This window comes from Pleurodeles waltl, chromosome 3_1 (genome assembly GCF_031143425.1).
Source record: "Pleurodeles waltl isolate 20211129_DDA chromosome 3_1, aPleWal1.hap1.20221129, whole genome shotgun sequence".
In the NCBI taxonomy this organism is placed as follows: domain Eukaryota; kingdom Metazoa; phylum Chordata; class Amphibia; order Caudata; family Salamandridae; genus Pleurodeles; species Pleurodeles waltl.
In genome coordinates this window covers 1,836,456,182-1,836,481,218 of record NC_090440.1, presented here as the reverse complement: position 1 = coordinate 1,836,481,218, position 25,037 = coordinate 1,836,456,182, and the positions used below count along the sequence as shown (strand labels likewise).

General features: G+C 43.6%; 1 protein-coding gene across 3 annotated transcripts in view; it reads right to left on the bottom strand.

Annotated features, from left to right (window-relative positions):
- LOC138285661 (uncharacterized) overlaps positions 1-25,037 on the bottom strand; it is a 222,604-nt gene that overhangs the window by 149,262 nt on the left and 48,305 nt on the right. For 2 of the 3 annotated variants that reach the window (XM_069225910.1, XM_069225909.1), the window contains exon 5: positions 20,937-21,052. The exons of the other annotated variant lie outside the window; for it this stretch is intronic. In XM_069225910.1, the coding sequence (XP_069082011.1) occupies positions 20,937-21,052 (116 nt within the window). The remainder of the gene's footprint in view (positions 1-20,936; positions 21,053-25,037) is intronic. 3 annotated transcript variants of the gene reach the window in all.

Sequence of the window (25,037 nt, the reverse complement as noted above, 5' to 3'; positions counted from 1 at the left end):
GATCCACTGTAGATCGCTACACTGTAGGAGACTCCATCTATGCCACTCCACTGTATGATCACTCCATTGCAAAGCACCCCACTCTACAGTATACCACTGTCCATAAGTCCACTCTACTCTATGCTATTACACTCTATGCCACTCCACTGTCACCACTCCAGTTTATGGCACTCCACTCTACACTATTCCACTGTACATCACTCCACTCTACATTATTCCACTGTATGGCACTCCACTCTACAGTATAGCATTCTACTCAACTGTACTGCACACTCTGCCACTTCACACAATCCTACTGTACGTCACTCCGTCACTCTTCTCTACAGCATTCTACTTTATGGCACCCCACTCTACTGTACGACATGCTACTCCACTCCAGTATACACCACTCCCTTTTACACAATTTCACTCGACACATGCCACTCCACTCTATGTACTTCACTGTACTGTACTGTATTTTACTCTACACCACTACACTCTACAGTTTCCACTCTACGACACTACACTCTACTGTATAACATACTACTCTACAGAACTACAGCCTATGCCATTCCACTATATGCCCCTCCACTCTATGCTACAACATGTCACTCCACTGTATGCCACTCCACTCACTGTACGGGATTCCACTCAGTGACACTCCACTCTACATTATTCCACTGTATGGCACTCCACTGTACAGTACAACAATGTACTCAAGTCTACTACACTCTACACTCCACTATAGACCACTCTAGAATATGGCACTCCACTCTACGCCAATTCACTGTACACTACTCCACTGTATGCCACTCCACTCTGTCACTCTTCTCTACAGCATTCCACCGTATGGCGACCCACTCTACTGTACAACATACTACTACACTCCATGGCACTCCAGTCTATGCCATTCCTCTTTACACACAACATGCCACTTCACTGTACACCACTCTCCACACTTCACTGTATGGTATTGCACTCTACACCACTCCACTCTACAGTATTGCACTTTACTACTGTATGACATGCTTTTCAACTCTACAGCACTACAGTCTATGCCACTCCACTTTACCCCACTCTACTGTAAGCTACTCAACACTCCTATTCCACTGTACGCAACTTCACTCTATACAACTCCAGTTTTCACTATTCTGCTGTTTCGCACTCCACTCTCCACCACTCCACTGTATGCTCCTCCACTCAATACCACTCCACTTGAAGCCACTACACTGTATGCCACTACACTACACCACTCCAATCCATGCCACAATGCCACTCTACTCTACACCACCCCACTCTCTGCCACACCAATCTATGCCACTCCACTCTACCCTATTCCACCATTCTACTTCATGCATCTGCACTCTGCACCACTCCGCTTGATGGTATTCCACTCAATGCCACTGCATTGTCCATCATTCAACACTTCATCACTCCACTGTACGCTATTACACCTTACAGCACTCCTCTCTGTCACTCTGCTCTCTGCCACTTCACTGTAACCCACTCCACTCTACCCCATACCACTCTATTCCAGTGCACACAACTCCACTCCACTCTATGCTATTCCACTGTAGGCCACTCCACACCCTGCAACTGCACTGTACAGCACTACACTGCCAGACACTCACTCTATGCTACTCCATGACACTCCACTCTATGCCACTCCACTGCATACCACTCCATTGTATGGCACTCCACTTTACGCCACTCCACTCTACTATATACCACTGTATGCAGCTCTAATCTACTCCTCTCCATTCTATGCTATTCCACTATGGGCCAGATATATCAAAGGTTTTTACCCATTCTATGTCTCTGGGAAAATGTGTTCATACATATGGCCCTATATGCCACTTGGCCCTCCGCCACTCCACTGTATGCCACTTTAGTCTACGGCACTCCACTTTATGCCACTTCAGACTACCCTATTACACTGTACGTCAATGCGATCTGTCACTTCTCTCCACAGCATTCCACTCTATAGCACTCCACTCTACTGTGCGACATGCTACTCCACTCCATGGCACTCCAGTCTACGCCACTCTCTTTTACACAATTCCACTCAACATGCCACTCCACTTTATGTACTTCACTGTACTGTATTTCACTCTACACCACTACACTCTACAGTTTCCACTCTATGACACTACACTCTACTGTATAACATACTACTCTACAACACTACAGCCTATGCCATTCCACTATATGCTACTCCAATCTACTCTACGACATGCCACTCCATGGTATTTCACTCCACTCAACGCACTCATTGTACTGTATTCCACTTTATGCCACTACATTCTACAGTACTCCACTCTACATTCTTCCACTGTATGGCACTCCACTCTATAGTACAGCACTGGTAAATTAAAATTCACATTTCATGGTAAATTAGTGGTCATTTCCACACCCGGTAAATACTGATATTGCAGAGTATGGTGTTAATTGGGTATTGTGAGACCTGTATGATGGAATGAGTCATAACTTGTGGCATTGGTGTTTTGTCCAGCATTCATCTCATGTTTTGCCTTTTTTCTTTAAATACCACATGCAGAAATCAATGGTCAATTTGGAATTTACTTTAGAATGAATAAAAAACAAATGCACAGTACTGAACACTTGCAGAATGGGATCTGCCCCCTGCCCAATGTCTCCTTTAACACAAAGATAGTCTTGATTTTAGTGCATCAGAAGTTACACTGTTGATATTATTATTTTGCACCTGTACACAACCTAAAACCATCCTGTATCTGTATGAAGCAAAAATTTGCATAAATTGAATATTTGGCAAAAGCAGTGTTTTGTAAAAATGCTGTAAGACAATCTTTGCCACATAATTATTCTTGCTTTCTAGTGGTGTGTTCCCAGTGCTTAATTTGTCAATAAAAATGTGCCAGTGTTCAAAGCCCTCCTCTTAAACATGCAGCTGCTGCAATTAATTGTGCGGACATGGAGTACTGAGGCAGCGTAATCCTGAAGCCATCTCGGGCCTCTTCAATCTATTTACAGCCATTCTCTGCCCCTTCAGCTCACTCTTGTGGCTTTCTGCTCTCTATAATGTGACGCTTTTTCGTTTTTCTCCTCCTCTGTCTTTCCCATATGTCTCTTTTGCTCGCAGTAAATCCTTGAGGCAGAAAAATAAGTGCCAACCCTCAAAAATAAGTGCCGGTGCTCCGCACTAGACACAACAAGCACAAATTAAGCACTGTGTGTTCCAAATTGGGACAGGTTTGTGCTCAACCCTACAACAGATAACATTTGTGCCACAGAACAAACATTTGAGCGTCCCTTTATTTCCTAGTTTTGCTCGTGAGGTGATAGTAAACATTGTTCGATCATCACCACTGGATGTGTACTACACAATACTCTAATAGAAACAGGCAGATTTTAGGTTTTGCTATTAGCAGTTTGGAACTTATTTAACAGTAAAAAAAGCAGTTCTAAACTGAGAAGGTGCAAAAATTGTTGTGGCATTTTGCAGCGTTTATAGTTGACCATACACACACAAAAGGTGTCCGTTATGCAAGATGCAAGACCAATAAGTAATAATTATGAATCTGAAAATAACGAAAAACGCAAAGCAATGTTAATAGCGGATGTGCCTAATCTGCGAATTCATTTGATTATTCGGTTCCAGAAAAAATATATAAACTGCGGAAATGTTCCTACATGCCATTGACTTTTATTTTGAGTTTGCAGATTGCAACAGGGTCCGGTTTCCTTGAAATGCTAATTCATTGCAAAGTAGCCTGAAGAGGTTTTACTGAAGGCCTCAGTCGCAACTAGGGCCAAGAATCCATAAGAAAGCGCTTATGTCCCATTTCTTCACCTGCCTAAGCGGCATGGCACACTCTTTGTTTGGCAGTAGCACACCGACACCACGCAAATTAGCATGTGAATAGCTCCTGGGCAATCGCTTCCATCCCCCAAGCCTACTTTGATTCTCAAAGCAGCTCCAGTCAGTCAGGAAAACAGACTTTTCGAAGTGACAGGTGCTCTATTGTCTCGAGCGATGTTAGTTGAGAATCACTGAGAAGAGTGCAATGTGTCCTCGTGACAAAATGGGAGATCACAGTTAGAAAATAAGGCTGCACGTTTGCAAAAAGATATATTTTAAAAGAGCACAAATGTATGCAAATATTTTATCTCACTGTAAAAAGAGAATGTCATCTTACAATACCGCATCCCGTGCAGTATGTATAAGTTGTAGAGTGCGTGTTCATACATTGCCTTGCTTTTCAATTAACAGTTGTAATTACAGATGGGAAGCTGTTTTACAATCAAATAGTTTTATCTTCTGTTTGAAATGCAGCATATAGATTTGTGTGAATGCTTTAGGTAAATGCTTCCACCTCAGATGCCTGAAAGAAGCTTTTATCTTGCCACATGGAGACGTTTCACACCTTTTGAAAATACAAAGTGCGGCTATTAACAGGTGATAGAGGGGACAGGCCTTTTTCAGTGTTGCAGTTTTTCTGGAATGTTTTGTTTTTAATCTTTTATCCTTCTGAACTCAAACAGGATGTCTTTGTTGGAAGCAGAACAACAGGTGCCAGCTGATGCAGAATTCGGAACAGGCTGCACACCTAGATATAGGATTGTGCAATGGTGGGGCCATCATAACTTTTCTGTTACAGTTTTCCAAATAGGGCCATTGCTGTGCAAAGCTGAATTGCACTTCATAGGAGAACATTTTTGAAAACGTGAAGAATGCCTTTCTGAGTATTAGGTAAACATTATCTGCGATGAAGCATCAGACCATACTACTGTGGCTTAAATTACCTACTTTCTGCCAAGCTGGGCAGTGCTGTTTACCCAACCACTGCATGAAATCACAAATCTTTCAAAATAATTTATAGAATTACTCTTTAAATCATTGTACAGAATTACATTGAAAATATAAGCATAGGATTTGGAAAACCTCTTAGACAGTCAGCAGCTGTGGTATAATGCTCCACCGCTCATTTACTAAAATATGCATTACCTAGCACAGCAACCAAAGTTGTTGAACTGAGTTACATGTGGGGAAAAAACAGAGTGGCACCATTTGTATTAATAAATGGCACAGCTGCCGTCATCTTCAGCGTGGCGCTTCACAAGGCTGCCTGGCACCACACAAATAACTTTGCTTCAAAGTACAAAGGTATAAGCATTATATCTAGCATTGGTTTTATACTGGACAGGTTCCCTTCCAGTACAAAATACTATGTCTAGACACATTTTAAATCTTTTCCCACATTGTTCATGTGCTGTACAGTGCAGCATACATGCAAATCCTTCCTCAAGGATGCGTTGTTTTTGGTGCAAACCCGGTCTACCTTTATTAGGAGCTAGGACTTTGCATCAAAAAACACAAGTGGTAGCATGCAAATACTCATCAACACCAATGGGATGCCCTGGGTGCAAAGTATTGAAAAGCACTCCAGTCTACGCCACTCCACTACACACTGTTCCACTCTACACCACTCCCCTGTACGCGATTCCACTCCATTCTACACTATTCCACTCTACGCCGCTCCACTTTACAAAACCCCAATGCACATCACTGCACTCAACAGTATTCCTCTCTACACAACTCCATTCTATAGTATTCCACTCTATGCCACTATGCTCTGTGACTTCACTTAATGCCACTCCACTTTACTCTATGCCAATCTATGCCACTCTACGCTCTTCCACTGTACACCACTCCACGACATTGTAATGTATGACATTTCTCTCTAAGCCATTCTCCAACATTCCACTCAACACTATGCTGTTCCACTCTATGCCACTCAACTCTACGTCACACTAACATTTCACTTTACGCACTCTAATCTGCGGTATTCCACTTTACACCACTTCACTCTACGCCACTTTGACTTTCCACTCAACCTCACTCCACTATATGCCACACTAAGACATTCCACCCTACACCACTGCACTCTATGCCATTCCACTGTACATCACTCCACTGTACTCCAAACCTTTACTAGACTATTCCATTTTACTGAACACTACTCTACTCCACTGTACGCTCTTTCACTCTACTGTATTCCACTCCACTCTAAGCCACCCCGGTCTACACCACTTAACTCTATGCTATTCCATTGTATGCCACTGAACTCTACATCACTCCACTGTTTGCTATTCCACTTTACGCCACTCCACTCCATTCTAAGGTATTTGACTCTATGCCACTCCACAGTACAGCACTGTACTGTACACAACACAACTCCATTCTGCCACTCCACACCACTCTGCTCTACACTATTCCACTTTATGCCACTCCACACACCCCACTTTACGTAACTCCACTCTATGCTATTCCACTATACACCACTTCACGCCTTTGTACTGTATGACATTCCACTCTATGCCACTTCACTCTATACCACACTACTCTAAGCTATTCCAGCCTACACTGTTCCACTGTACGCCACTTGATATTATGTAGGACCGGGCTGGGAACCCAAAGCAGCCGTGGCAAATTTTGTCAGACCAGCCTCCATAGGGTGCATAGCCAGTTAGCCTGATCACAACAATGGGGTTTGGTTGGGGGTTCTCCTCCATGACAAATTTGGGAAAATAATGGCATAAATGCTGCATTCAAAGCATAGTAAATGATGACCATACAGTGCACCAGAGGACAACACTTTTTATTGGGGCTCTTCAATGATTCCTTCACCATCACCTTCTAATAGTGCATTTCATCTCTCCATAGCCCCTCTCTCACATTTGTTCTAAAGCATCACTCTTACCAGTATGGGTGTTGGAGCACTTTACATCACACACACACACACACACACACACACACACACACACACACACACACACACACACACACACACACACACACACACACACACACACACACACACACACACACACACACACACACACACACACACACACACACACACACACACACACACACACACACACACACACACACACACACACACACACACCACACACACACACCACACACACACACCACACACACCACACACACACACACACACACCACACACACACACACGCAATGAATCATACATGTGTAAATCAGTTAATAGACAATGGTACATAAGACAAAGGGGACTACAAGGTGTAGAATTCACATGTCATCCATACTGGTAGGCATTTTTTAAGAGTGCTTGGTCTGGGGAAGCATTAACTCAGGATTCAGATACGCTGGAATGGGACTTTCTGCTGACCACAATGAGCCGCATGGGAATGGGCCCCAACTACATACGCTGGGTCCGGACACTGTACTCTAGCCCACAAGCCAGGGTGAAGACAGGCGGGGTGATTTCCGACAGCTTTTTGATCACTAGGGGCCCGAGACAGGGCTGCCCATTATCCCCGCTATTGTTTGCAATAGCAATGGAACCATTAGCGGCAAGAGTACGCTCCATGGAACGCAGCTGGGGAATAGTTAGGGACGGGGTCCACCATACAATCTCGCTATATGCAGATGATGCATTAATATATATATCCGGAAAGGCTACGAGGTTGTCCCCTCAGTAATATCTCTACTAGCTGAGTTCGTAGGCCTGTCGGGCCTGGTGGTAAACTGGGAAAAGTCATGTGCGTTCCCGCTAGTAAAGTGGCCACCCGAAAGACAAGGGGCCCCCTGTTGGGGCGCCTGAAATGGTGCTCTGGAACGTTTAAGTACCTCGGGATAAACATATACCATAACTCAGAAGATCTCAGAGATGGGAATTTGGGTAAGGCGCTGGCCTCCATAAAAGGCTCGCTGCAGTTTTGGAACAAGCTACCGCTCTCCCCGCCAGGGAAGGTGGCGATCGCGAACATGCTGATTCTGCCCAGGCTGCTATACTACTTCGCGGCCCTACCGATCATTATCCCCAAAAGCTTCTTCGGTAATTTGAATACAGCGCTGCTGCAACTCATCTGGGGTGGGGGCAGAGCCCGGGTGGCTCTGGCCACGCTGCAACGACCGGTGGACGCAGGTGGCCTGGGAGCCCCCAACTTCGAACGCTACTACGCAGCCGCACAGCTGCAGTGGGTTCAGAACTGGATCCACAGACCGGCACTGGCGGAATCCGTGCGGCTGAAGACCTGGTTAAAAGAAACCCCCCTGTTAAAGTGGCTGGCATCCAAACGTTCCAAGGCAAGCACTGTTAACCCACTGCTGGCAGTGGCGCACGCCTGCTGCGTCAAATATGAGCAAAGTGGGGGGGAACACGCTACCCTACTCCCCATACATTCCGTTGGATCACCTCCCGGAGTGGACCGGGGCGGGTACGCAAGCGTCGACAGCGTGGACAGAGGCAGGTGTGCAGACAGTGGGTGACTGCTTTGAGGACGGCAAGCTAATGTCGTTCGAGGCCTTACAAGCCCTCACCGAGATAAGGCTCAGTCAATTCCCGACTTACCACGCCATATGCCACGCTATTAAAAAAACGTGGGGATCAGGTACCACAGAACCAGAATCCTCCCCTGTAATCCATCATATTCTACAATATGATGCCCAAACAAAAGTAACATCAAGTCTGTAAAAAATCCTTAATAAACCACCCCGAACCGCATGTGGAGAAAGCTAGGGAGAGATGGAACTCCGTTCTCCCTGGCCCGATCACACAAGCCGAGTGGCAGAACGCTCTGCACCATACCCGAGGAGTGTCAAGGAACCCCAGATTCAGGTACACCCAGTTCAACTACACACATCAAACATACTTGTCCCCTGCTAGGATAAAGCGAATGTTCCCTGACTCTGAACCAACATGCCCTAGATGTAAAGCGCCATTAGCACACTTTTACCACATGGTCTGGGAGTGCCCTAACATACAAAAAACATGGAGGGAGGTGGTCCAGGAGATCTCCGAACTAACGGGGCTAGTACTGGCAGCAGAACCCAAATCCTGCCTACTGGGGCTGAGGTCAAGAACTAAAAAACAAAGACACTTGCACAAATTCGTGGACCTAGCCTGCCTGATGTACAAAAGATTGATAGCCATGGACTGGAAGGCGCCCGCAGCACCCGATCGGAAATCTTGGTGCACCCTAACATTACGTTGGGCCCGCACGGAATACCAGGTATTAATGAAGCTGGCGCGGGAGGGACAACAGCATACAGGGTGTGTCGCTTGGGAAACATTGGTAACTAAACTCGAGGCCAAAAATGATGATAAGCCCCCATGAACCGGGGAATACACAGATTGAATAAGCAGCACAAATCCCCCTGCGCACCCCCCACGAAAGCACAAGTTAACGCACGACACACCAACACCGAGTGGGCCCGTCCAACCCTTCCCTATTGCGCTAACAGTTTACTAGCTCACCGGCACAAGAATATCTATAACACACAGGGCAAACATCCAATCTCTGTTATTTTCAGTGTTTGCAGGTCCCATTCCGAGCCACCACCAGGCGATATGCGCTACAGATCCAGCAGCAAAGGGCCCACACTGGTCACACGCGCGACCCCCATCAGCCATTTATCACACACTAAAGTTTTCAGCTAATGCAGCAAGTAATGACACTGAAGGTTAAGTAGTGTTCCGAGACGTGTTTGATGTGTGGGGTTACATGTTTTCTTTTTAAGCAGATAATTGGGATCCTGTGGATAACAATTGTACAGCTTGTAACGTATATCTGAAATATAAAACCAATAAAATATTGTTTTTTAAAAACAAAAACAAAAAACTCAGGATTCAGAACGTAACACAGTGCTTAGGGTTACCATCCAAAGACTAGTGCCTTCTTAACTGTCCAACAAACAGCATGTTACTGCAAGAGCAGTTACTTGCTGTGCTTCAGAAAAAGCTTGTGAAGAGCAAAATCCTAATGTCTGATGCTAAAAAAAAAAGAAATATTACTTTTCTCAATTGGAAGAAGCTTCTCTGGGAGGTGTCCGGTTAACTTAATTTTTTTATTGTTTTTTTTTCTCCTTTTTATGCTTTCAGGGGTAAACACCCAGACCACCCCACCTCCTGTTTTTTTAAACCCCTTACCTCCATTTACTCCTTCACACCCTGAACCTAGTACTAATTTGTGACTTTGGTTTCTAGTGCTCAGCACTAGCACTTATTTTACAGGGCTGGTACTATCACTTTCATTAATTGCTCTTGAAAAAATTAAGAGAGACACAGCAGCTGTATTTTTCACAAATTATCTTCCAAGGTGCGCTCACTTTCAGCCATTTTGTCACAGTGCCTGCACCATGCCTTAGACTCTCAATGGATAATTATAGCCTGGGGCTAGCCTATGACTCAGATGGGGTGAGGCAAGCTTGGAACAGCAAGCCCAGGACGTTCTTAGCAGTGAAGGAACATGACGAGCAACCAAAAGTACAGACTTTAAGCTCGCCTGTGTGTCTGGCTTCTATTAACAAAATATTACACAGAGTCTCTGCGTCTCCCTAGCTAAGTTGGCACTACGGTGGGCTCACAGTTCTCCTTACCTCCTCAGAAACTGCCTGTGTCATGAGTGCTGCCAAAAAGGTAGGTAGTGGAGTGAGGGAAGATGGGGTGAATGAATGTCACCGTGCCTTCTTTTTTCAATTAAAAATAATGCCTGAACATTTGACCTCTTGTTGCCCGCACCCTGGTGTGCAGAGGTGAATGCCATTGCATGCAGTTCGCTGCTCTTGGGCACTCTGTTGCTGGATGCTGAGCTGGATGGGACAGCTGGAATGGGCTTCAGTGTGAATCTGACAGCGAGTGCCTCTCTTTCTGCCTCGTCTAGTACTGGGCCTTGTTGAACATGCCTGGAGGCTCAAAAAGAGAAGCATTTCAATAACTAATGTCACCTTAGCTCCAATTGGAAATATGTGTTTTAATTTCATCATTGCAGACTGTAGCTATATCAAGGGCTGCTAACCTTTAAAAATAAAGCAAGGCAGGGAGAGCTAAAGTCTAGGCCAACACGATCAGCAGGACTCCCATTTCTGGTGCTTAATTTGAGGCGGTGTTTGCAAGTGGCAGCCAGCAGCACTTCATTTTAAGGACTGGAACAGAATGAGAGTGAAAGGAAAAAATGGGTAAAGATACAAGAAGGGAATGACTGTCTCTATTTTCCAAAGGTAAACTGGAGGACTGAAAAGTACCTGCAAAAGTGAGATAAAGTTACAGGGAGTGTTTGGCGGTAGATGAATCAAATGTGAACCCCACATTCAGCAGCGCTGGTAGCAAGGTTCTGAGAAAAAAACTTTGAGCCCCAGCACTTTTTTTTTTTTTCTTTTTTTTTTCCAAATTAGGTACTGCCTGAACACAGATACTCTTAACTCGCTTTATCTTTACCTGCCCCTGAAGCGTCAAAGCTCCTTACCTCCTTTTACCTCTATCTGCCGCCAAACTCAAAAAACCACTGAAGTGCCTTCACCTCTACCCATTTCTGAACCCTAAAACCCCTTATCACCCTTTAACACTACCCACCACTGAATCTCAAAAAACACTTTCACTCCCTTTACCTCTTCCCACCTCTACCCGCCAATAATCTCTAAATCCTAAAACTTTACCTTGACCTTCCTCTAAACTCTAAAAACCCATTACCTCCCTCTATCTCTATCCATCCTTAAACACTTAGGGGCATATTTAAGAGCCCCTAGTGCCATCCTAACACCACATTAGCATAATTGTTTTATGCTAATGTGGCGTTAGAAGGCCAAAGACACAGCACCATATCTACAAAGTTGCGCAATACATGCATTGTGCCACTTTGTAACCCTTTGCGCTACATTATGCCTGCACCAGGCATAATGTATGCAAAGGGAGCATTCCCACCATTAGGGGAGCCAAAAAAAGGTGCAAGAAAATCTACTCCGACACAAAGAGACCACATGTCTAACTCTGAAATAAGAGTTTAATGTCCTATGTTCAAAATGCCTATTCCTGAAAACGTGTTTTCCTACTGTGTGAAGGAATCCGATCTATAACGGGAGCACTTTATTTTAGCACTCTTTCCCATGAAAAGGCTGTTGCTAGACTATCAAAATATATTCAAGAACAAAAGGTTCACCAGCCCTTTTGATGAAGACCAGCTGTATAACACAATACAAAGACATAAAACACGTGGCCTCCCCCCAAAACTTTTTTGTCTACTTTGTGAAAGACTCCTACATTAATATGGATATTTTGAGGTATTTATTCCTCTAGAATGACAGCTGTAGGTCAGCCAAAGTAGCCTACTCTACTCTTATATAATCAGCCTATCAGCTCATTTCAGGAACCAATTTTGTATGACTAGTGTATAAGATTTGGTATTCAAACAACAGAATCTTCAAAGCTGTCAAAGACCATTCTAGTTAACACTGGCAATTTTGATAATATGCCTATTTCCACCACTGCCAAAGTAACTTTATCACAGGTTCTGTTCAAGCATTCCAGTCTTACACCCTAAATACAAAAATTGGATTCCGAAATTAATTTTTCAACTTTGAGAACGTTTCCCATATTTTCATGGACATATTTGGTGAATGTGTCTTTTCCTACATAAAAAGGCAGTTGCTCAACTGCCAATGCAATTTTTTCTACATTCGCACAAAGTAACAAATACCCATGTCCAGGAAAACAGGGTGTATGTACTACTTACAAACATTGTGCTCCCAAAACAAACCAAATGTTTTACCTTTATTAAACTAGGTTTATGTATGTATATATATATGTATATATACATACATACATAAACCTAGTTTATATATATATATATATATATATGCATGGGTCTTTGTGGAGGGTGCCCTAGGTAGCGAGATAAGAGAACCAAGAGTACATGAAATATTTGTGGGAAGGAAGCGCTTTGGAAAGAGAGGTCTATTACATTCTTGAATTTTAGGTACAAAAATAACAAAGACGCGGCAGTCCCTGAAACTATTTATCCAAAGCAATAAACCAATAGACTTAAAAAGAATCCACACAGAGAGTTTGTTGCAATGGAAAATATTTATTTTTGGGGACGTATCCATCTGGTGTTGACTAGAAAAGAGAATGAAAACTTAGATATATAGATTCAAACATGTGAGTGTGAGGTCAAACACAGATGAACTGTGGATGCATTAGTCCACTAAGTCACCAGGCTAATACTATTTGTTTAGGGTCTTCAACATAACTGTAATCACATACTATGTCTGCAGGATGGGGACATAACTATCATCACACTATCTTTGAAATTTTAACGTCATTATAATTGCACACTATCACTGTAGGGACTTGATCATTACTATAATCACACACTAGCTCTACGGGGACTTGAATAGGACTATATTAACACATATCTCTGTGGGGACCTGTCTATCCCTATAGCCACCCACTATCTATGTGGGGACCTGGGTAACAATACATTCACACACTATCATTGAGGGGACTTGAACATCACTATAATAACACACTATCTCTATGGGGACCTGGGTTTCCCTATAGTCACACACTATCTATCTGGGGACCTGGGTAACACTATAATCACATACTATCATTGTGGGGACTTGAATATCATTATAATCGCACAATATCTCTGTGGGTACATGAACATGACTAGAATAACCCATTATCTCTGTGGGGACATGGTTATCCCTATAGTCACCCATTATCTCTCTGGGGACCTGGGTAACATTATAATAACACACTTTCATTGCGAGGACTTGAATATCACTGAAATCACACACTGTCTCTATGGGGTCTTGAGCACAACTATAATGACACATTATCTCCTCGGAGACCTCAACATAACTAATCTCACACTGTCACTGAGGGGACTTGAACATGATTAAATACACACACTTTCTCTATGGGGATCTGGGTAACACTATAATCACATACTATCTCTGTGGGGACATGGACATCCCAATAATCACACACTATCCCTTTAGCAACCTGGGCATCAATATAATCCCAGATTATACTTGCGGGGCTTGAACAAAACTATCAGCACACACTATCCATAAAGGGACCTCAACATATAGGGCCTGATTACAACTTTGGAGGAGGTGTTAATCCGTCCCAAATGTGACGGATATACCACCAGCCGTATTACGAGTTCCATAGGATATAATGGACTCGTAATACGGCTGGTGGTATATCCGTCCCTTTACCGTCACTTTTGGGACGGATTAACACCTCCTCCAAAGTTGTAATCAGGCCCATATATTCTAATAGAGTATCCCTACAGTGACTTGAGCTTGACTTGACACGCTATTTAGATGGGGGGGGGTTGAGCATAAGTATAATCACACAGTATCTGCAGGCACCTTGGTATCACCAATCACATACAATCTCTGAGCATGACAATCATAATACACTATCTCTCCAGGTACCTGTACTTGACTATCATAATAGCCTCTATGTGGAGAATTTAACTTTACTATATTTACTATATTCACACACTATCTCTATTGGGACTAGAACATGACTATAATCAAACACAACACCTGTGGAGAGCCAGGCATGACTATTATCAGATACTATGGGCCTGATTGCAACTTTGGCGGTCCCACCACTGGAGGATGCCACTGCCATGGTAGAGAGCCCCACCCCATCCAAAAGCGTATTACTATGTATTTGTATTACGCGTTCCTGGCAGGAACAGTGCTACGATATTGGCCTCAGCTCCCATAGCACTCCAGCACCCTCAGAATGTGCATTGTCTGCCCCCTGTGATCCCCAGCACTGGCTTTCCACCAGCCTTTCCATTGCAGGGTCCCCACCATAGAAGGCTGGCAGAAATTGTGGTTGTAATCAGCCAGTTCAGTGCCTCCGTGGCTGGTTACAATGGCGGCGGCTGCCGACCCATCTGGAACCATGATCCTGGTGGGTCAGTCCAGCAGGGTTGTACTGTGGCAGATGGACCGCCACCTTTGTGGTGGTCAGACCGTCACTTGAAGGCTGGCAGTCCTGGGACCGCCAGCCTCGTAATCAGGCCCTAGGTTTTAGGAGATTTTATTATGCTTATAATAACTCACCCTCTGTGTGGTAATCTGGGCATCATGCTAATGTCATACAATCTCATGTGACTTCAAGATAACTAACATTACACAGTATCTCTGTGGGGACTTGATTGTGACTATATTCACACACTATCTCTATGGGAACTTGAAAATGACTATAGTTAAATGCTATCTCTATGGGGACCTGGGTATTACTACAATCATCCAGTAACTCTTTGGGGGCCTGACCATGACTAACATCATGTACTTTTACTGTCCGCTCTAGAATATCACTATAATCACATGCCATGTCTATGGGACTTTTATTACACACTCATATAAAAAATGGTGATGCCTAGTGGTGAAGATGATGAAAAAGGACCATCATGGCTTTCCCATTTCCTATCTCATCACATTGCAAGATCCTTGGCCTGCAGATGATTTTAACTATGTATTGTTTCCTTCTCCCTTAATGTTTGTGTTCACTTAGAAATAGGCTAAATATCTGTGAATCCCTTTCAATGGAATGGATATCCTAGGGTTTTCTGGTGGGAAATGCATTATCACCTAAATCTATTTACTGTGTGCCATTAGGACACAAGGAGCTATATGTAATGTAGACACAGCACTAGAAAATAGCAGTTTGCTATTTGTTCATGAATGTATTCAATCACAAATTGCCATTTTGGAGAAAGTCCTCACAAGGGTAGTAATACGCGTTCAGGTCCCCATAAGGATGGTTCTGTGCACGTGGTTAAATAAAACTATATTTGCAAATATGAAGCAGGATCCTGTATCTGGATTTTTTTAAAAACATTTTACTGTAACTATTATATTTTAAAAGCATTGGGAAAGGTTAGTCCCCACAAGGCAGGTATTCACACACAGTCCTCACAAGGGCGGGGAGAGGGGAAAAAGGGGAGAGGATGAGATAGAGAGAGGGGGAAATCGAGAGAGAGTGAGAGAGAGAGAGACTGTGTGTGTGTGTGTGTCTCTCTCTCTCTCACACAAACGTGGCATTTACCGATTTTAATTTTAATGGCATGCTACTAGAGGAAAAGTCCTTCTTAGCAGTGTGTTCCATCCTTTTTGATTTCCTTTCCCCTGGGGCTGAAGGAAAGGATCCAGGAGCACACCTGGAAGAGCAAGAAGCCTGTACCACCAGACTTTCCGGCATCAGGTGCTGAGTCAGGAACGCAGGATCTCCTGGAGCAGTCTCATATCTCCTACCTATTGCCCTTGACACAGCTGGAGTTGACACAGACTTCTGCCAAATCTCCAAAACCGGTTCTGTTAACGCCTCATTAAATGGCAGCAAGGGCTCTGAAGAAGCAATTGAAGAATGAAGGACCTCTGTTAAACTGGATCTCATCTCAGCTGTTGGGAGAGACAAGTTCAACCTATCAGCTGCCTTTCGTACGAATGTATGGGATGAGGTCACTTAAGGTGGAGGCAAACCCTGTGGGGACAACTCCTCCCACTCCAGGGAAGTATCCAGACTACTAGCCTCTTCAATCCCCTCAAATGCTGAATTGGGGGGAAAAAAAGAGGCTGGGACCCGAGACTACTCAGTTTTTCTTTCGTCTTCGCTTTTGCAAGATATAGCTCCGCTTCCCTCTCCTTTAACACTTTGGGGTTCATGCTCTGACATGACCAATCCTCATAGACGCTGTGGTCCGAACTTAGGCACCACAAACAGTCCACATGTGGGTCAGTCACAGACATTTGACCCATGCACTCTCTACATGGCTGGAAACCTGATTTCTTTGGAGGAGACATTGTCTCTAACAGGACAAAAGACGACTTCCCTTGGATACAGAGTATCACCAACGGAGAACCAAGAAAAACTATTACATGTTGAAGGTGCGGAAAAAAGGGAACGGACCTCAGCAAGCCAGAGAGGACTTCTTATGGCTTTGATGACGTCAGATGGAGTCACGTGCAGAGCTGTACTATTGTGACGTCCTCATCGATGTGAAGAGCTATGGAAACGTTTCCATCAAGTGCTACACACTGCGATATTCAAGAGTTGAGGACTCCACAGATAGATGTGTCCATCAGAAGTTTAGGTTTTGGCTTGTTGGGCACACTTATTTTTTGTGCCAGGGAGCATGCCAAAAAGCAGATGATGAAAATGATTTGGGTTTCGAAGGAGTTGAAATAACATGGATTGGTGAAAGAGGTATGAAAGATACTCTGTTTTTTTCCGTTAGTAAATTTGGCCATCCCCACTTTATGATTAGCCAATTTGGTGGCAGTGATATAGGACACTTAATTGGAGTTAAGACTGGAAACTGAGATGAAGGAGACATTTTCCATTGTAATGGCTATGTTTTTACACACTCATTTTGTGCTCTAAAATATTTGTCAGGGACAAATGTGGAAGTGGTCTACTCTAAATGCTTCTAAGTTTGAAAAGACTTGAAGACATATCAACAAGGCAGTCTCAGCATTCTTTCGAGATCATAAAATGTTATCCATTGTTTATTAGAATAAAAAATATTCCAATGCAGCAGTGTATTGTCTTGATGGTGTACATTTTACGACCTATGGAAACCATCTTTTCATTTCAAAGCTAACAATGCGGCTTGACACATATTTAAATACGGTTAGTTACAAAAACAACAAAGACTCTTTAGAGCCATCCTGTATCATTTTACTTTCGCATATAAAAATTAAAAAAAAAAATTTCAGTAAGTACTGCAGTACTTTCTACATAATTTTACAAGAGTACCACAATACTCTGTAAATGTTTAGTAATATAAATTAATAAAACTACTTTTCCCCACCTCTCCAGAGTTTGCTAAAGTGTTTAATTTCTTCCTCCACAATAAAACAAGAGTAATAACATATATTTCACATTAAAACACAGATCAAAGGCAACGTGTGGTCTAAACATTATGGCTGCCTTTTCATTTTAAAAGGGCCTTCATTAACCTATCATATTGTGTTTCCTCATTGTCTGGTATCGTTGTGTGCTGCAAAGGTACTGTGTATACTGCGGCCCAATATATTCCTAGTTTTTTCCCCTTATTATCTAAAAACTACTGAACCAGTTTAGATCAAATAACAAAAAAAGACTCTTTCCATAGCACAATCTATATTCCTGCCAAATTTCCTGAAAAATTTGGTCATCCATTTAGCTGCTACATCTGTTTGAAAAGTCTATGGAAAATGCATTGGGATCCCGCTTTTTTCTTTGCACCTCCTTAATTTATCACCACAAACCTTTGTATCTTGGCTTGTTAATGCAGAAAAAGGAACAAGGCTACAAAGTTTTGTGGAGATTTGTCAAACTGTGGCAAAGTGATCACCAATCAAAAATCCAAATAATTCCTATCTCTCAGAATCCTAACTAGAACGAAGGAGTGGCTACTGCACACAACTCTGCTATATATCCATTGTTTAAGAATGATGACGATGCTTAACATGATACATTTCAAAATTTGCTGTGCATTTATTCCACCAAAATGCGTTTTGGCTGCCTTGCACAGCCTTGTTAGGGGCTCCTTGCACGCAGCCCCTGTTGTATGGGCCAACAAGGTGGTGGCCACACTTCCTTTAATGAGTAGGTACTCCAGTCCTACCAGAGGCACCCCACAATGTATAAAAACATTGGAGGCCGCGGAGAAAAGAACATGGGCCCCACCGGCCCCATGGCCAGCACCCACATTCGGGCTGCAGTGGGAGCCCGTCTTCATGTTTGTTTAGTGGTTGCCTCAGTTCCACCTGGGGCACCCACAACATGTTCTGCCACTGGGGACCGCAGAGGGAGGCCGATGGCCCCTGTGGCTCCCCTGTTAGCACCAATCCTGGGTGGGAGCAATCCTGTGATCTCAGCCCACGAAAGCACAGCCAGGGAGTTGAAGTGCTCTGGGAATGGAGTTCTGGCACACTGTTATGCTGCGGCCCTGGGGGACAGGGATCCCACAGCCTTTAGACGGCTCTGGTAAGGGGGCGCCACACTCCGCAAATATATATGAATGGGACCCCGTGGGATGGGGTCTCTGGGGCCATCAAATGGCTTTAGGAGGGGGGCCCCCACTTCCATAATAAATATGTGGCGGGCTCTGGGGATGGCATTTCTGGGGCCATATGGTGGCTCACTGAGGGGGATACATTTCCACACTCCTCTGTGTTTTAATAATAATAATAATAATAATGTGACAACCACCTCCCCGGGCCCTGGGTGTTTATAATTAAAAAGGGTGGGTCGGCCATTTATTTATTTATTTTCACCGAACCGCATTTCAAATTTAGTTTTTTTCCATTTTGGCCCCAGATCGGTCCCACTAAGTCTAGGCGGTCAGACTTTCCCTACCCTGCCCTTTATATGTTTGTTGGGACAGGGGACTGATTCCACAAATCTTAAGATGGCGCCTGCAACATCTTTGTTGATATTGGTTTCCCTTTACCTCTACCCAGCTCCCTAAACTTACTGTTTCCTCCCTTTACTTCTATCCACCATTAAACCCTAAAATCTCCCTTACTTCCCTTTACCTCTACCCACTCCTGAAAGCCAAAATTCCCCTTATCACCCTTTATCTCTACCCAACCCTGAGCCCTAAAATGTCCCTACCCACCAATGAACCCCGAATTATCCCTACCCCCTTTACCACCCTAAAATTACCTTTACCTCACTTTACCTCTACCCAACCCTGAATCCTTACCTCCCTTTACTGCTTCCCGTTCCCAAACCACTTTTTTTTTTATTTTCAATACCATAGAAATCTGGTTAGCTAAAAAAAAATACTTACCTGGTAGCTAAAGTACTGTGTAGTAAAGGTACAAATACTAATCTACGTGGGAAAGATTAGGCATTTCATTGTAAGGATGGCGTGGTAAAGGGTCTTCCCACCTGAGATGGACCAAAATTATATGACAATAGATGATGGACGTCGCAGGGCTGGTTTCAGAAAATCAGAATGTTCATTAACATTAAGTAACAGGAACACTGACAAACTTTTCAATTCCAGAATAATCTGCTTATGTTCCACGGAGCTCATACAGTCCAGCTGAGAAATGCCTCTTTCATTGGCTAGATACACATTCAATATTAGCATGAATGAAGACTGCACAACTCCTACACTGTGGTAAATGGACCTAGGGGAAGCCCCTCACATTGAGAAGGAGATACAATCAATTATTGTGCAGTTAGGACACATCGATGTAGGCATTATCTGGAACAGACTGGTCCCTCTGTAGACCGAATAAGCGTGTTATATATCATGTGAAGTTGTTCCAAAATAAATGCTGAAATAACTTACTGTAATTTGTGATTGTGTAAGACTCTCCATGAACTGTTAGATTTGTTTTTGTTCTTAAATGCCAACAAAACAAATGATTTAAAAAGAAAAAAAGAATATTCAACAGTGATAAATTCTTGTGTTGACAGAGCCTCATTCTGTAGAACTGTGTAAGGATGGTTAAAAGACAGACTTCTTTACAACAGTCAAAAACACTGAGCAACTTTCTTAGACAGGGATTCGGTTAATCAGATTTAACAGGAATTCATAAACAGCAACGTTGAAAAAGAATACTGTGGCTTGCAACATGAAAGCACCTTTTCTGCTAAGTTGCTTTTTCTTCTAATCGAAGCCCTAATAGAGTCACATTTGCTACTGGACCTAAAGAAGAATTTTACAGATGAATGAAAACTGTTTTCCAAATAATAAAATGATCCACTTGTGAGGCTAATGAAAATGAATTAGTGGTTGACAGATGTTAACAACCAGGATCTTGTCATTCACGCAATACAGGATATAGGCATGTCCCTGAAGGACGACCAACATTTTCTTGCTCCTTGGTCATAAGTCTTGATTTGAGTAGTATGATAGTCTCAACCAGGTTTCTTTGTGTCCTGGGAGATAAGGGTCCCACAAAACAAATTCTCTACTTGCCAAAACTGGGATGGCTCCAGAAGAAAGATCTTCATTAGACTCTTTGATTCACAGAAACAATCTTTGTTTTGAATTAATCAGGGATCCTCACTAACTTGGAGGAACAGTCAAGAAAGCATATGCACATATTAGAAGTCACAAATGGAAAAGCATACACAAGGTTACACAACTGGAAAATCTACATATTTTACCTTCATCTTTACACTGGTAGGACAGCACAATATTTGCCTGATCATCCTCAGTCTGCACTCTTTGAAACTTGGAAATTACATCATGTAGGCTGAAATCTTCAAGGAACAATGTATCCCTATCAAACAAAACATTAAGTTAACAAAGTTTTAACCCATTATTTAGAAGACAAAATGAAAGTGAGTTTCCCTCAGTTCTCTGACTCACATTTGAAAGGTTCCTCAAGCAGGCATTTAGTTATCAGTTATAGTTAATCTATTTTGTCTCACCCCATCACACAACTTCCACTCCAGTTACCAGCAGCACAACAACTACATTGTCCTTAACAAATACAAGTAAATCACCCCAGCTGCCTGTGAAAACAATAAATCTATCTTATCTTTGACCTTCTCTTGCAATTATCTCTCCAGCATCAGTGCACTAAACTACTCCATTTGCATTACATATGAAGCTGTCCACAGCACCCCTGTATTAAACACAAGCAACCCTAACTGCCTACCTGGATTATTCTGTACTTCTTCTACAGTATATGTAAATCCTACCGATTGAGAATGCTATCAACAAGCAACTCGCAAACCACCTCAAACTTTGCCATCTTCTGGACAATGCTCAATCAGGATTCAGAAAGAACCACAGCACCAAAACAGCACTCATCACACCACTGGGGATATTCAAATTATCCTGGACTGAGGAGAAACAGCAGCACTCATCCTGCGCAACCTCTCCGTGCCCTTCAGCATTGTCTACCCTAACACCCTAATCAGAAGACTTCACAAGATTGCCATACAAGGGTGCACTCTCAAATGGATCTGTTCCTTCCTCACAGGAATAACCAAAATGGTCAGACTGCCATCCTTCACATCAGAGATCAAGAAACTGGTAGGCTAAGTCCTACAGGGATCGTCCCTCAACCCCAACCTCTTCAACATATACATGACGCCGCTCTTGTAAACATTTTTCGATCACAAAACATCACAGTGAAATCTTACGTCGATGACTCCCGACTCATTCTATCCCTGATGGACACGACAACCACCACCAGAACCAACTTCACCAACTGCATGACCATGGTAGCAGACTGGATAAAAACTAGCTGCCTGAAGCTCAACTCTGATAAGATGGAAGTAATGCTCTTCAGCAACAAGACCTCTCCATGGGACTCCATCTGGTGGCCGTTGGAGCTAGGACCAACACACCCACCCACAGACCACAAAAGAAATCTAGGGATCATCCTAGATGACAAGCTCAACATGATGGCTCAAGTCAGGGCAGTGTGCACCTCCTGCTTCCATATCCTGCACATGCTGTGAAAGATCTTCAAATGGTTGCCCCAGAACACTAGATGAACAGTGACGTAAGCACTCATCACGAGAAGGCTAGGCTACAACACAGTCTATACTGGAATTTCCAAACAACTCCTAAAAAGATATAAGACCATCCAGAACATCGCCGCAAGACTCATGCTCGACCTCCCACGCCGCACCCACATCGCGCCGTACCGTACCGCAGAAATCTTCACTGGGTCCCCATTCACAAGCCTAGCCAATTCAAACTTCTCACACACACACATACAACACACAACTACACTACACAACACAGGACTAGAATACCTGAACAGCCACATACACTTTCAACAACCCACCAGATACCTAACCTCTGCCTCACTCTCAAACACTCCCTGCATCCACAAAAGCAATACTGGAGGTTGCTCATTCTCCTACAGCACACTCAACACAAGGAACAACCTCCCTCAACACATCAGAGCCTCCTCCTCACTTCTTCCGCAAGAAACTGAAGATCTGGCTCTTCATATAAGCACCTTGGCGACCACACACCTGCTCAAGCACCTTAATATCCTATCAGGCGATTAGTGTGAGGTACAAATCAACATAACATAACGTACTGGGCTATGCCTGCAGATGCCCACTATCATAATACTATGCTTAGTCAACACGAGCTCTATAGCCAAACACACAAATACCTCTCAGTAGTGTACAAGTCATTGGCTTTCTAATGGATAAAATAAACTATGTACCCTAACCTTTGCGACCTTCTCATTTTGGAATCGTAGTAGGGTGCATGACAAAATGCTCTAGACATAATTGCATGAACATTGCATAACAGGTTTCCATTGATATTACCTTTCACAACCATACCGGGATGTTATCTGAAGCAAAGGCTGGCTGACTGTAAGCATCTGATTAGCAAAATACATTTTGCCAATTGTATTTAGGTATACTGGTTGAGGCCACTACTAGACTTACATTTCAGCTGTTTGCTATCAAGCATAAACAATGTGTTTAATAAAATTCGCAGCTACATATAACAGGAAGGCTCTACTGCCGTTTGTGCAAAGCTATAATGCATACATCTGAATTAACTGATCTGATAAATGAAGTGCTCATAACACCAAATTAGCGACCTTTCCTTTGTAAATACAGAGCAAAAATAGTTTGTAGACCCTAATTGAACCCTTCCTTACAAAGGCAATTGATGGAAGGGTTTTGGCTGAATAAGTGTAGCCGAATTTACTCCACATAGGCAGGCAAGACACATTCCCACATTTGATGGCATCTGGGGTTTGAGCAGAATTTTTTAGGAAGACCATTTGCAGACAAAGCTGAGGGCTCTACTCCAGTCCAGTCAATAACAACTTAAGAGTGCCTTCCTCCTTAGATGCTGCTGCTAGTGTAAATATGAACTTTAATATTTACGGTGAAATGCACAAAATTGTTACATGGTGTGTTTTCATGGAATTATTTTGGTGGAGGGTAAGAAGCAGTATAATGCTTGCCCAATATCCTGATCTGGAGGGCGCGAGTGAGCTCCAAGTGATGGAGCACTGCTGTAACAGATACATGCAAAAAACATGGACACGATTTCCATGCTTGCCTGACCTTCCCATAGGCATCATGGAGCTGCTACCGCATGGATGGGGCTTGTAAGGATCAGCGGAATGGACTGCTGCGGGAATAGCTCGAGTGGGTGATCTGCTTCGAGTGGAAGAGTTACTCCCATTTGAGGAACTCAGCCTGGAATACGACCTGCCACAGTAACACTTTCTACTTCATGGAGCGGTGTCAGCAGCGAACTGGAAGCACGGGGGGATGTTATGTTGGAGCCACCCAATAATAGAGGTTGCCAATTTGTGGTCATGAATACGGGCACCTTCAAGGCAGTCTCCTGCTTATATAGAGCTATCAGAGCAGATGTAGAAACACCATTGGGTGGCCTAGGGGAACAGTGGGAAGAGGATTTGAGGGTAACAGTTCCAAAGGGCGATTAAAGTGAAGATAATGGAACAGTCCTCCAAGGTGTCTAGAAATGCCAGATTTAAATTCTGTGTCCTCCACAGAGCATAGCAGCGCAGTGGGTGCGGAGATATTCCATATGGTGTGGTCCTGCCCATTATTCACTGACTACTGGGAAGAAGTCATGTCCACAATGGCTGACATGACAATGCAGGAGGTCCCCTGTTCACCAGGGCACTGTTTGTTGAGCTGGTTCCCACATACCAGCAAAACTAAGGTCCCAAGTAGGTTCCGAGATATGGCCCTAATATTGGCAAAGAGGTAAATTACAAGGAACTGAGAGCTGCCAGGGGACCTAGGATGATGGCTTGGCATAGGGAGCTTGAGTGGTAGGCAGAGTATGAGATTCAGGTGCTGCTCAGGGAAGCCAGCCGGGGCCGTGTATCGCCAGACATTGCCAGGGCTTGGGAGGCACCGGTGGACTATATGAAGGACCCTGCTCTACAGTCGTCAGTGGCATCTCCTGGAAGTTCACTAGCACAGGAATAGGACTGGAACTCAATGAGAGACATGGCTCACCACTACTTTTATGAGAACTCAGACCTCTTGGCCTAAGCTGTACGATGAGGATTGTTGTTGGTACTTGGTTTGTAGGCTGGGATGGTCTTGCTAAGATAGATTTGATATGGGTATCTTACAACGTGTCTCTGGAGGGGGGGAGAGGGGGATTTGTTTGGGGTTGGGGGGGAGTTAGGGGCAGGATGACCAATTCGTATGCTTACAATGATATACAGTACTACAGCATGACCTGTCTACCCCCATGTTGTGAAACTCCAACAAAAGTCTGTTTTA